This window comes from Rana temporaria, chromosome 9, assembly GCF_905171775.1.
Source record: "Rana temporaria chromosome 9, aRanTem1.1, whole genome shotgun sequence".
Classification (NCBI taxonomy): Eukaryota; Metazoa; Chordata; class Amphibia; order Anura; family Ranidae; genus Rana; species Rana temporaria.
Genome location: NC_053497.1, coordinates 127,087,346 through 127,102,325, shown reverse-complemented (window position 1 = coordinate 127,102,325; position 14,980 = coordinate 127,087,346). Strand labels below are relative to the sequence as shown.

At 43.0% G+C, this 14,980-nt stretch overlaps 1 protein-coding gene across 1 annotated transcript in view; it reads left to right on the top strand.

The window, feature by feature from the left end:
• Positions 1-14,980, top strand: part of LOC120914025 (dual specificity testis-specific protein kinase 2-like) — a 95,357-nt gene that overhangs the window by 51,405 nt on the left and 28,972 nt on the right. The window contains exon 3 of the mRNA XM_040324454.1: positions 14,043-14,164. Within this exon, the coding sequence (XP_040180388.1) occupies positions 14,043-14,164 (122 nt within the window). The remainder of the gene's footprint in view (positions 1-14,042; positions 14,165-14,980) is intronic.

Genomic DNA, 14,980 nt, shown 5'->3' with positions numbered 1-14,980 from the left:
CAGACAGGAAGTGAGGAGAATGCTTCCATAAAGGTTATTGCAAAATCAAAACATCAAAAAGTCCAAATAAGACCACACACAGAGAGAGCAAGTGTTGACGCGTTTCATGCCAAGAAGACGCTTAATCGTAACACATTATACACTGGGGCTCCGCCCTTAAAATAATCAATTACCATAAATGTATACAGCACTACATATACAAATCAATTCATAAGCTGTGTTTGTATTTACAACTGTTTGTATTTAGTGGCTGTGCTAAGTGTCCGTTCTTCAAAAACAAAAGTAGTCTTCCAACAATCGCAATTTAATGCTGTCTGTGCTCCACACTCTGCATGATCCTCCACCTTCACACCAGAGAACTCATCAGATTTCCATGACTCCCTAGCAACCAGTGGGCCATTAAATGCTTTAGTCCCCCAGGGATTACACCAGCCAGGGCCACCTCCACCTGTCCATTAAAATCACATAAATAACCACTCGCATTATGGGATGCAAATGCCCCGCACAGAGGTATTAACCGTGTGTTCTCTCTTGGGACATCTGCACCGATATTTCCTGTGCGAGCCCGGCTCCCAATTACCGACCTCACTTCTGGGTGTACCACTTCACTTGCGGGAGTACTGTGCAGGATGATGTTGCATACTGTAGCTCCGCCCCAACGTGTTTTGTCCTGATGTCCTCGGGAGCATTAGGCGCCCGTTGGCGTGAAATGTGTTAACACTTGCACTCTGCATGCTGTGTTTTGGACTTTTTTGTTATTGCAATAAATTTAAGTTTCCAGCAGGACAGGTATTGAAGGTGAAAGTAAATCTCTCAAATGTAGCCCTGGATAAAGATAAAAACCTAGGCGTTCTGATCTTTTCCCACCCTATTAACAGTTTTGACTTGGCATACATTTTAGAGTGGAGTTCCACCCATAAATATAACATTACATCAGTAGTTTTAAAAAAATGTCATTAGTCCTTTAAGAATTTTTTTTTTTTTTTTAGATGCCTTTAAAGTGTTGTTGCTAGGCAGAATAGTTAATCTTCCCTCTTCCTGCACCTAGGTGCTTAAGCTTCCTAACCTACACCGCACAGACTCCTGGGAATGTAGTGGGTGTAACTTTCCAGGAGTCTGTGCACTCCCCAGTCTCGAAGAATCAAGTGACTTGGACAGTACAGGTGCTGAAACCTGATCTGAAACCTATTACACTGCTTGTGCAGCATTGAGCATGTGCGAGTTTTGCAAGGCTGAAATCCAGGAAGTCATACAGTCTGGCTTCATGATGCCCACACTTAAGATGGCCCCAGTCAATTTCTATTTTATAAAGTGTCTAAATGCTGTAACAACCTAACAAAACGGACATTAGTTTACAGACTAACTTTACTAGAATACATTAAGCTTGTGTATTACAGGGATATTTATATTTAAAAAGTGAAATTGTGGCCAGAACTCCGCTTTAAATGTTGGTCAAATACCTCATTCTGTCTTTAAATCACATAACCCTCAACCATCCTGATTTCCACCGCATTTGCACATTATGAACAGGGGGGGTGCAGTTTGGCATCTTTGCCCTGGGTACTGGATGATCTTGTCCTGACTCTGGTCCTAGGTGCCTACTATGTGGTGCTGGAATGCTTCTGGTATCGGACCTCCAACCGGCATGATATCGGGCTGGGATGGCCCTCGACTGCAGCAGGAAAAAGTGTGGTCAGACCATGGCTGTGTTGCTTAAAGGGGTTGTAAAGGTTTGTTTTTTATTTTCTAAATAGGTTCCTTTAAGCTAGTGCATTGTTGGTTCACTTACCTTTTCCTTTGTTTCCCTTCTAATTATTTTTTTTCTTTGTCTGATTTTCTCACTTCCTGTTTCTCCGCAGTAAGCTTGCCCCCATCATCCAAGCTGTTCTGGCTGGGGGTTAGTCAGACAGAACAGCTTACTGAGGAGGAACAGGAAGTGAGAAATTCAGACAAAGGGAAAAAAAACATTTAGAAGGGAATTCGAAGGAAAAGGCAAGTGAACCAACAATGCACTAGCTTAGAGGAACCCATTTAGAAAAAAAAAACCTTTACAACCCCTTTTAATAGAGATGTGTGGTCTGCTTTCTTGTGTTCTCTCCACTAAACATCAAGTCCTTCCTGTTGTATGAGTCAGGGCTGAGTGTGCCTGGTGTGTGCTGGCTGCGTTGCTGGAGGCATATGGACGCATTCACCCACTTCATTGGCACGGAGTTTGTCGCTGCTAAGATAATGATGTCTGACAGGAGCAGACTTGGGAACTTGCAAGGTTTCGCTGTGACCATCGCACACAATGACGTGTTATCCATTGGGACCAGTCATGGTGTAGATGATGCTGGGCAGATACACCAGTGATGCTCCTGATCTTAATGATGATAGCATTTCTGCTGATCATCATGATGGTGGATGGGGGTTTGGGGGGGGGGGGGGTGAGATGCAGCAATAAAATTTGCTGGCGGTAGGTTTGCGCTGCTTATTAAGTCTACTTGTTATTAATAGCAGCTTTACATTAATTAAATGTTTTCAAGTATTACCAGCATTGGGCTTACAAAGTAAGAGAACCGTAAAGTGCAACCACTGTGCATTGCTACTAAGCAAGAAGCAGAACCTGCATATGTAACAAGCAAATGCGTCTGCCCGATATACATGTATATACAAATTACAGACTGTACAAAGTAACAAGGTTCTTAAAACATTAAAGCTGAACTTTAGATAAATGGCTAAATGCACAGTTGGCATGTGTATGGGAGCTGTTTTAGCTGCCCAATGGTTTGCATCTATGTCAACTTTTGAGATTTACACTTCCTTGCTAGACAGCACAGCCAGCTTGGTGACCTGACTGTGATGGAGTTATGCGATACGGCCTTGTCACTTCCCTGCCTAAAGCCTGATATTAAACCTTAAAGGAGCAGAAGCAGACTGATGAGTCATCCCTCTGATCTCTCCTGCTATCAGTATGCTGTTTCATGTCAGCACATGTGCATACAGCACAACTGGTTGGTCCCTAGTGCTGCCTCTCCAAATCTGAAAGCACCTGTGCAGGTTATTATAGCAGGCTGATACCAAGGCAAATAACATTTTACTTGTGTCACCTGCATGGTAGGATGTGGATTTTTGGGCCTACCCTGAAGTCTGAGGGGGAAATGGCTGGTCCCTAGTTACCTTCCTCGACTTTGAGATTGGGGGGGGGGGGGTCGCTCTTCTAGGCGAGGACCTCACCTAGCACTTGGCTTCAGCTTACCATGAAGAGTGGGGTCCACCAAACTTTTGTCTAGGTCAGGGGTCTCCAAACTTTTCAAACAAAGGGCCAGTTTATTGTCCTTCAGACTTTAGAAGGGCCAAATTGTGGACAACGGGGGGGCAGAAAATGTCCCGGGCCCAGCATCAATGAGAATAAATATAGCCTCAGGGTTGGTGGTCAGTAGATGTAGTGCCCATATTAGTAAGAAGAGTAGTATCCCATCATTGGTATCCGTAGAAGAAATAGTGCCCCCTCGTTGTCAGTGGGAGGAATAGTGCCCCAAGGGCCGGATAAAGGCTAGCAAAGGGCCACATCTGGCCCTCGGGCCGCAGTTTGGAGACCCCTGGTCTAGGTGAATCAAAGGGTGCCTTTCCCCTGTCGGGAGTCTTCAACTGCGGGGTGTCAGGGAAGAGTCTTTTTCTTTTTCGAAAGAGGACCATTTGATGCACTTTTTTGTGTTCGTACTCCTTCTTTTTTTTTGTTTGTTTTTGCGAACCACACAATTGGGCTTGAAAAAAACTTAACTCTGGTCAACTTCTTAACAAATTAATTTTCGGATGAATTTGTTAGTATTTGTACATTTGGATCAATTCGAACATCCGAAAAGCTGAAAGAACCAAAATACGAAAATTAGGGAATTACGAATAAGTCAAATAACGAACAAGCGAAAATACGAACGTATGATTGGACAATCTAACTAAATTCCGAAACACAGGAAACGGCAAAAGAACGAAAATGACATCTATAATGAACGATTTGCATTCCGTATTTTAAATCCTTTGTCTGTTCGTATTTTCATTCGTATGTTCGTATTTTCATTAGTGTGTTTTGTAAATCCGTTTCTTTGTCTGTTCGTAAATTTGTCTACTTGTATCGTTCTTTCGAATGGGCAGTGTAGTTAGTGAGTGATTACTTAATATCTTAGCCAATCAGCTTATCTCCTTTGTGCTGAGTCCCATTGGACAGTGTAAAGCCTCGTACACACGATCGCACTTCAAATAAACTTTTCCGTGGATTTTTGTCTGAAGGGAGTTGTCCGGACTTTTAAAACTGAAAAAGTTTGTCCGATAGAGCGTACACACGGTCGGATTTTTTGGAAAACGCTAATTTTGAAGTTTGTTGGCAAAAAGTCCGACCGTGTATACGGGGCTTAAGAGAAAGTCTATCTTAATATGGACTAGCCATGTGTTGAAAATTAAACTGAAATACGAGATTGCGAATGACCGTGCCGCAATGTATTTATGAAAGTACAAAATTACGAATCCATTAAACTAAAATTATCTAACAAAATTACGAATTTCGAATCAAGGAAAATAAATTAGACAGAATTACGAATCATTCAGTATAAACGAAAATAAAACTGTTACGAAAATACGAACAGGTCCAAATAGGAAAACCTGCGTCTTACGAAATACAAATGGGTCCGAATAGGAAAACTTGCGTCTTACGAAATTACGAATCTTTACGAACCTACGGAACGAGACGAGACGAAACAAAAAAAAAAACGTTTTTTTTTTGTTGTGCACATGTCTATTAATCGGCTTGCTCGCTGCAGCCATTTTAACTGTGGGCAGCTGAAGCTGCTGCCTGTTCACTTCCTGGATTTACTCAGACACACAGAGGCACAACACCAGTTCTGCAGCTCTCATTGATCCTCTTATGACTCACCCCTCCTCCCTTCCTGGCACACTCTCAGGAGAGTGAGATAGAGAGCTGTGCATGATGTCATAAGCCTAGGCTAATGACCAGACAAGAAACAGGAAGTGGGCTGTAAAAGGTATTTACTGGCAGGAATTTTTTTTTTTACTATCCAAAGTCAAAAAAGGGCATAAAATTTAATAGATGGAAAGATAAAAAAATGACTTCCACTTTAAGGAGAGTATTTTGCACTACACCTGTACATGGTTACAATGCAGATGTGCTTAATTGGAGCCGACTGCATCTTGACAACCAATAAGGTACTTTTGCTCTATACGCTGTTTGTATGTAAACGTTTGCAGAAATGTTACGTGCATAGAGTATGTAGACAAGATTCTACGAAGGCTCTTGCTATCATCAAAATCCTATGTAAAATGATACCCTATTATAGGGCTGTCAGAATGAAGGTTGTGGATGCCTAGGAGTCTGGCAAAGGGATTTAAAATGACATTTTTTTTAAAGGAGAAATGTGGGAATGTTAAAAAAAACTATAGAAACATTCATACTTACCTGCTGCAGCATCAGTCTGATGCTGCAGCAGTTCCCCGCTACCTCTAAGGCTGCATTTACACCTGAGCGTAGGTCGTTCGGTCGTTTTTTCCGGCGTTTTTTTCGGCGTCTTTGTCGCACATTTTCATGCTTATTTGCGCGTTTGCACACAGCGTCGTCCGATGTTTTTGTACTTCACCGTTTTTTATTTTAGCCAATAGGGAAAAATGATCATCTTTTCATCACTTGTTGCTATGTTGGTAGATTTTTTTTTATCTTCTGCCTGGGTGAAATGTTCTATTGATTAAAGCGACAAAACGCCCGTAGCAAACGCTCGTTGTCGCGCTAGTCGCTTGAATCAAGCGTTTCCATTACTTTCTATGGGAAATGGAAACGCTCAAAAACGCCCAAACCGTCCGATTCGCGCGACAAAAAAGGGTCCGGAACTTGTTTGAGCTTCAGGCGTTCGGCGTCAGATGTTTTGGAGTGGAGATGTGAACCATCTCCATAGGGAATAATGTATTTTTTCCCCCTCTAGCGTTTTTGAGCGTCGCGATTCAGGCGACAAAACGCGCAGGTGTGAATGCAGCCTTAGCCCCAGAACTGAGCGATCACATGACTGCCAACCACTTAGTTCTCGAGTCCACTCTGCCAGTCACCCTCCCTGCTCTTCCAACGTGCTTACTGTAGCGCCGGGCAGGAGAGGTGGTGCGAGCGGCTGGCTCAGGCTGACCTTTTTGATGCTAAAAAAGTTTCTGCGAACCCCAACATTTTATTCTAATCGACATCAGGGAACGGCCATACAAGGATTGCAATTTTCCCGGCCTCTACTAAAGTGGCCAATTTAAATGGGATAAAAAAGTCAGCAATTTCCATGGGGTGCACTTGTGCCTTCACATGACTAACAAGTAAAGGTTATTAGAGCTGAAATAGATTGTGCTGCAAATCCTGGAGCAAAAACTGCCAAGCTGATTTTCCGGGCGTGACGAGGAACGTGTCCGATGCCCCCTCTCCTCTGCTGTCAGTATCAGGAAGCACAGAGCTCATTAAAGGGTCCTCAATGGGCAGCCTAGAGCTGACTGCGCTTCCCGTCTGCTTCCTGCTGACGTCATTGGTAAACACAATGTGCTGCCACACGGCTCAGAACACTTCTATAGCTGACACTGCACTTTTGGTACACCGGCCATTTGAATATAAAGGGAGTTGGGTTACAAAGTCTGCCTATCGAGCGACTCTGAGTTTTCTGCTGTATTTGGCTGCCTGTATGTACATATAGATTTACAAAACTTTGTAAATTTAAAGTATAATCCGTCTATATTTTGCCTTCTCAGGTCCCCCCCCCTATCAACATTACATTTTTGATAAAACCTTTCAGATTCAGTGATGCCATCACTGGGTCTGTGTGCTTCTGTATGCAATGCAGTTAGATCATGGCTAATAGGAGGAGTTGGCAAGCTGCTATACACGGCTGCAGTACTCTTCTCAAAAATCCTCAACCCTGATGCAAGTAGTGGGAAGACCCTCTGGAAGGAGTTTTACAAATGCCTTGATGAGTAGTTAATAGCCAGATTGAGAGAATGGGTGGTCTTAGGCAGGCCATAGATGATGCAAATCGCTTGTTTCCCCCATCAACACAGTCTGCGTTTGTTTATAGCCGCTGGCAATAATCAGATGCAGGGGCCGCAGACAGTTGGACAGCAGTCCAGCATCACTAACCAGATCAATAACTGTTTTTGCTATAAATTAGATCTCTACATGGCAAATCATTTACTAGTAGGTGTAGTAGAAAATCAACAGACCCAACAGTCATGACATGCATGCTGCAGATTCTGTGTAATTGAATCATTGAAAGGGAAGTGTTTAAAATATAAGCATGTGGATTTCAATTTGTGAGGTCATTTAGACCTCCATGCACCCTAGCATTTTTCATAAGCTCAAAAAAAGGCTAGAAAAAAATGCAGGATGAAAAATGCGCCGCCCCCGAGATGGAGAGCCCTGGCGCCAGCACCGAGATGGAGAGCCCTGGCGCCAGCACCGAGATGGAGAGCCCTGGCGCCAGCACCGAGATGGAGAGCCCTGGCGCCAGCCCCGAGATGGAGAGCGCCGGCGCCAGCCCCGAGATGGAGAGCGCCGGCGCCAGCCCCGAGATGGAGAGCGCCGGCGCCAGCCCCGAGATGGAGAGCGCCGGCGCCAGCCCCGAGATGGAGAGCGCCGGCGCCAGCCCCGAGATGGAGAGCGCCGACGCCAGCCCCGAGATGGAGAGCGCCGACGCCAGCCCCGAGATGGAGAGCCCCGGCGCCAGCCCCGAGATGGAGAGCCCCGCTGTCAGCCCCGAGATGGAGAGCCCCGGCGCCAGCTTGCCCCTGTAGCCCATTTGCTTCAATGTCCAATGTGTTGTGCATTCAGAGATGGTATTCTGCATACCTTGATTGTGATGAGTGGTTATTTGAGTTACTGTTGATTTTCTATCATCTCAATTCTCCTCTCACATCAACAGGGCATTTTTGTCCACACCACTGCCACTCACTGGATATTTACGTTCAAAGTCACTCAAATCCCCTTTCTTCCCCGTTCTGATGCTCGGTTTGAACTTCAGCAAGTCATCTCCACCATGTCTAGATACCTAAATGCATTGAGTTGCTGCCATGTGATTGACTGATTAACAGTTTGTGTTACCAAGCAATTGAACATGTAAAAAAGTGGCCAGAAGTGAGTGTGTGTGTATGTATGTATGTATGTATGTGTGTGTGTGTGTGTGTGTGTGTGTGTATGTATATGTATGTATGTATATATATATATATATATATATATATATATATATATATATATATATAATCTCCATGCACAAAAATTGCAGGTTACAACACTCCAAATTTGTTATTGATGAATCATAGAAGAATAGTGTGTGATTGCAAAACGACAATTTCAGGCTTGTATTTGCATTTCCTCAAATCTGACACTCATCTAATATTAATTACAAAGTATCTGTTTAAATCTCGCTACCGGAAATGACACAAGTATAGTTGTGAGCCATATAAACAACGTAATAGTGTGTAGCTGTCAATACTAAGATGCGTCATTGACTAGAAAACAAAACCTAATACTTTAAGTGTCAAATATAACATTCCAATATGGAAATACTTGGTTGCAATATCCAGACAGAGTATATCATCTAATATTACTATTTATGTACAGTATGTGTGTGTATATGTGCATATGTATATATGTGTGTGTGTGTGTGTGTATGTATATATATATATATATATATATATATATATATATATATATATATATATATATATATATATATATATATATATATATATATATATATATATATACGAGAGAGAGAGAGAGAGAGAGAAAATATATATATAAATAATACAGAATACGACAGATTGCAAAAGATAGTAGGACAAACCCCAAATAATTATTCAAATATGTTAATAGTAAAAAGGTCAAGTCTGAGCATGTAGGCCCCTTACAAAATAATCTGGAGTGGGTGACTGGGGATAAAGAGAAGGCTAATTTATGAAATACTTTCTTCAGTTCTGTGTATACAAAGGAGCATGGGGAAGCTCATATCCATAATGGGGGTGGTAGTGACAAAGCCCCAAATGATCCACAATGGCTCAAAAGTGATATGGTCCAGAAATATTTAGACAGAATAAAGGTGGATAAAGCACCTGGACCAGATGGTATCCACCCACGGATCCTAAAAGAATTGAGCTCTGTCATTTCAAAGCCGTTGTATCTATCATTAAAGCGGAGCTCCACCCTAAAGTGGAACTCCCGCTGATCGGAACCCTCCCCCCTCCGGTGTCGCATTTGACACCTTTCAGGGGGGTGCAGATACCCGTTTAAAGACAGGTATTTGCACCCACTTCCGGCCACAGCCTGCAGGCAGGATGTCACCTCCCCCCCCCCCCCCCGTTGTGCTCTGGGAGCCAATCAGCAGGCGCAGCGCAACTCGCGCATGCGCCGTAGGGAACCGGACAGTGAAGCCAGAGCGCTTCACTTCCTGGTTCCCTCACTGAGGATGGCGGGGGGGGGGGGCAGCAGACGCTGGACTCCAGGACAGGTAAGTGTGCCGATATTAAAAGACAGCAGCTGCAGTATTTGTAGCTGCTGACTTTTAATATTTTTTTTTTTCAGTGGACATCCTCTTTAATGACAGGAATAGTACCACTGGATGTGTCAGAAGTGTCCGCCATAATGTCGCAGTACCGAAAAAAATAAAAATAAAAATGACATAAAAATACCCCCTATTTTGTAAACGCTATAACTTTTGCGCAAACCAATCAATAAACGCTTATTGCGATTTTTTTTTTTTACGAAAAATATGTAGAAGAATACGTATCGGCCTAAACTGAGGGAAAAAAACGTTTTTTTATATATTTTTGGGGGATATTTATTACAGCAAAAAGTAAAACATATTAATTTTTTTCAAAATTGTCACTCTATTTTTGTTTATAGCGCAAAAAATAAAAACCGCAGAGGTGATCAAATACCACCAAAAGAAAGCTCTATTTGTGGGAAAAAAAGGACGTCAATTTTGTTTAGGAGCCACGTCGCACGACCGCGCAATTGTCAGTTAAAGCGACGCAGTCCCGAATCACAAAAAGTGCTCTGGTCTTTGGGCAGCAAGTAAAGGGCCACATCCGGTCCCAGGGCCACAGTTTGAAGAGCCTTGATCTAGTGTCAGGCGGTCGCGCACCAAGGGGGGCGGAGGATGATGTGTCTGAAATTACATCTAGCGTTACAGGGTGCCTAGGAATATGAGCGTGCTACATGTACATTGTCCCACCAGGAGATGAATAGTGTAAAATTGTGATGAATCTTTACGTTACGAGTGCCTATCAGACTCAATACAGTCTTTCAGTTTTATATTTTCCCTATAGGTAAATACAGCATGGTAGAAGGGTAAAGGGATGGGCAATAATGATGTCATTTAATCTCGGCCGTATGCGTTTGTGGTTTTTGTCTTGCCATAATGTGAATGTTCATCTTTATTGATCTGGATGAGTCTTCAGACGATCCCTGTGGATCATATTATCTGATGGAGAACAGAGTCCCCATTCTGTGTGTGTTTGTACAATGCACAATGTGTGTATTCTCTCTGTATGATGTCATTCATGGCTCCTCTACACACACACAGATCATTCACTATTTCTCTATCTACTGTATTTGTTTTTTCCAATTCACCTAAATTGCGGCCGCAATTGTGTAAACACTGGAACAAATGCCTGCAAAAGTCTGTGGTTGGGCCCTTAAAGCCTACTTTGAGTAAAGTGCAGAAGAGTTTTTTTTTTTTTTTTTGTTTTTTTCTATTAAATTTTACAATGAAATATGCAAACTTTAAAACCTCAACAGGAGATATAATCCTTAATGTTTTGTCCACATATTTTACAAAGTTTTAAAACTTCAATAAGATTTTTAATTATGTAATCGATACTCAAATATTGAAGATTGAACAAACCATCCACACTCAAAGCATATGTTTCATTGAACTAGAAAAATTCTACGATATTCCAAAAAAAAATTGGAATCCCTTGCTTCAGCATGGTAATTATTTTTAATACTTTAAGTTCCTCTTTAAGAAGAAAATTATTTGTTAACCCCCCCCCCCCCCCAAAAAAAAATACAGATCCTGGTCCCTTAAAGCAATCTACCCACATCTAAACTGTAAAAAAAAAAAAACACCCTGAACCTGCTACTTCCTGGTTGCCCTCTCTAGACTGACCACGATAACCAGGGCTACTCAGCCCTGACCACGTGGTCAGAGTGCATCCCTCTGTCATACACTTCTCTCCCCTCTGCTCTCCTCTCTCCCCCTCCTTCCTGCCTGTCACCTGCCTCTCTGTGTCTGTCTCTTTTGAACTTTTTGCTATGATAAATATCCCTCAGTTTAGGCCGATACGTATTCTTCTACCTATTTTGGGTAAAAAAACCCGCAATAAGCGTTTAACAAATGGTTTATAGCGTTTACAAAATAGGGGATCGTTTTATGGCATTTTTAATAATAATTTTTTTTTGACTACTAATGGAGGCGATTTTTTTTTCGTGACTGCGACATTATGGCGGACACATTGGACAATTTTGACACATTTTTGGGACCATTGTCATTTTCACAGCAAAAAGTGCTATAAAAATGCATTGATTACTGTGAAAATGACCATTGCAGTTTAGGAGTTAACCACTAGGGGGCGCTGTAGGGGTTAAGTGTGACCTCATATGTGTTTCTAACTGTAGGGGGTGGGGCTGGACGTGTGACGTCATTGATCGTCTTTCCCTATATCAGGAAACAGACGATCAATGACAGTGCCACTATGAAGAACGGGGAAGGTGTGTTTACACACACCTCTCCCCATTCTTCAGCTCCTGTGACCAACCGTGGAACTCGTGCCATTCTGCCGACGTATATGTGCAGGAGGCGGTCCTTAAGTGGTAAATAAAATGTGATACGCGATGCCTGCTTGGCGCTTTTTTCCCCCTTCCCTCTTACAGTGAGGCAAAGACTTTTGGAGGATAGCCTGGTGTCAAGAAGGGCAGCAAAGAAGTCACTTCTCTCCAAGAAAAACATCAGGGACAGACTGGTATTCTGCAAAGGTTACAGGGATTGGACGGAAAAAACGGGGTATCCGGAAAAAACCTTACCCAAAGAAGAAAAGGTGAGCGCTACCATCAGTCCTGTGTCATGCCAACAGTAAAGCATCCTGAGACCATTCATGTGTGAGGTTGCTTCTCAGCCAAGGCTCCTTCACACTTTTGCCTAAGAACACAGCCATGAATAAAGAATGGTACAAAAACATCCTCCGAGAGCAACGTCTCCCAACCATCCAAGAACAGTTTGATGAACAATGCCTTTCCAGCATGGTGGAGCACCTTGCCATAAGTCAAAATTGATAACTTGGTGGCTTTGGGAACAAAACATGGACATTTTGGGTCAATGGCCAGGAAACTCCCCAGACCTTAATCCCATTGAGAACACGTGGACAATCCTCAAGAGGCGGGTGAACAAAAACCCCACAAATTCTGACAAACTCCAAGCACTGAATATGCAAGAATGGGCTTCCATCAATCAGAATGTGGCCCAGAAGTTGATTGACAGCATTCCAGGGCAAATTACAGAGGTCTTGAAACGGATTGGTCAATATTGCAAATATTGACGCTCTGCATAAACTTTATGTAATCGTCAATTAAAGCCTTCGACACTTATGAAATGCTTGTAATTATACTTCAGCAGACCATAGTGTAACATCTGAAAAAAAGATCTAAAAACACTGACTCAGCAGACTTTGTGAAAATGCAATATTTGTGTCATTCTCAAAACTTTTGGCCACGGCTGTAGCATTTACTTCCTGGAATCCATCTGCCCTTGGCTCAGGCATGCAGACATGTGGGTGTGCTTTGCTGATAAATCTCCTCCTCCCAGATGAAAAATGAAAAAAATACAGATAAAGACTCCTAAGATGTATTGCATCATTTTAGCCTAGGCCAGGAAACCACCAGAGAAATGCAAAAAAAAAAAAAAGGTTAAAACAAGGAAACATAATATACCACCCTATCTTTTTACTAATGCTGGCAACATAAGGTCTACAAATTGCGAATGTTGATTGAGAACATTTAGTTCTGCTTTGATTTACTGTATTTATCGGTGTATAACGCACACTTTTTTCCCCTGAAAATATGGGGAACAACACGGGTGCGCGTTATACGCCGATACTGTACCTCGGCTCGGAGGGGAAGGAGGGGGACGAGTGCCGCAGAGCGCCGCCGGAATTCACACGCGTCTCTCCTGTTTACTCGGCACACGTCACACACACATTCCCGCTTCCGCCACTGGACCAGTATTCTATCAATCACAGAAGCTGGTCCAATGCCGATGGCGGAGGCGGGACTGTGTGTGTGACTGCCGCCGAATGAACAGGAAATGACGGCTCGGCTCGGATGATGGCTCGGCTCGGTGATTCCCACGAGAGAAGGCGAGGCTGCATTTGGGCACAGGCTGCATTTGGGCACAGGCTGCATTTGAGCACAGGATGCATTTGGGCACAGGCTAGGCTGAATTGAGGCTGCAGATGGACGCTGACCACAAAATTGGGGTGTGCGTTATACGCCGATAAATACGGTATATGATTTTACCCTCTAATTTTTGGAGTCTAAAAATATTACTGAAAGCATCAAAAAAGCTTGTGAAAAAGCGCAAAATGCATCAAGTAAATGCATCAACTGCAACCTGCATAAGTGTAAACCTAGCCTAAAGGCCTTCTCTTTGCGCCCCAGCCACTCACTATGATGGTAAAAACCGGAAGGATTTTTTCCAGGTGGAGAGAGACACCACCTAGGAATCTGAGGTTCCAGTCTGCTCCACCACCCCTCTACTTACTAACCTAGTTGCGCGAGTGAGGTGGTCCTACCGCAATGGCAGAGGGGCAGAATCAGTTGAGGGTGAATTATTGTTGGCTGCCTTGGCACTGACCTGTGTGCTTATTGGATGAGCCCAAAAGTCTTCTTTTTTATTTCTCAACATGCACTGTATGAATACCAAATTAAATTTGATTGGTTCCTTTGTTCAGCCATTCAGGATCAGGAATTCTGTTTTGTCATCTTTTAGGTGACTCATAGTGCGGGCTCCAAGGCCATGGTGGTGAAGATCTATAAAAATGAGGTGGATGAGGAGGGGATCGTCCGAGAGATATCTCTTCTGCAGAAATTGTCTCACCCCAACATAGTCAGGTGAGCATGTCCTGCAAATTGTGAATTCTGATTTTGCATTTTTTTTCCCTAGTTACTATTTAGAGATCACTTTTTTGTTATTTTATATAAAAATAAATTGAGGAGAGCAAATTGCAGGTGTTGCTGGTAGAAACCTGCCCTTCCAACTGTCAGATTTGTGGTGTGCAGGCCTTGACCGTAGGTGACAGACAAGTTCTGGGTACCACATTATTCTCATCTCACATCCCATGCTATGTGGCCATAGATATCACCGCTCAAAGTGGAGGACGTCCTACGGATCTGAAGTGGTTAATCTTCAACTGCCATGATGCTGCACATGTGTTCAGTTATGACACCAGCCATTGGATGGTTTGACAGTTTGGTTGAGAGCACAACCAATGTGACAGTTAGCATTCCCGGCATGCCAGGAATGTAACTGCTTTTTCAAACTGTTAAATTGATGGGTGAACCCCCGCTTTAAAATAGGAATTTCTTATTTTGACAGCTGATGCAGATACTGCTGACCGGGAATCCTTATCCAGCAATCAGCTTCCCTGCACAGATTCAAACAGAAAAGGCTTACTTTGAGTCCACTCAAGGTTCTCATTTTTAACTGAAGCCCTGACGAAGGGGGGGTTCCTTTGACCCCCCAAAACGTGTTGCCTGTCTTTTAACACAATATCAATAAATTAATTTGGACTCTTATCTTTTGGTCTGGCGCTCCTTCCATTTATGCACATTTTATGAACAACAATGTGCAACTTTAGTACACTTTTGGGGTCCTTGGTTTGAATTCTGGTCAGGACACTACCTGCATGTTTGCATGTTCTCCCTGTG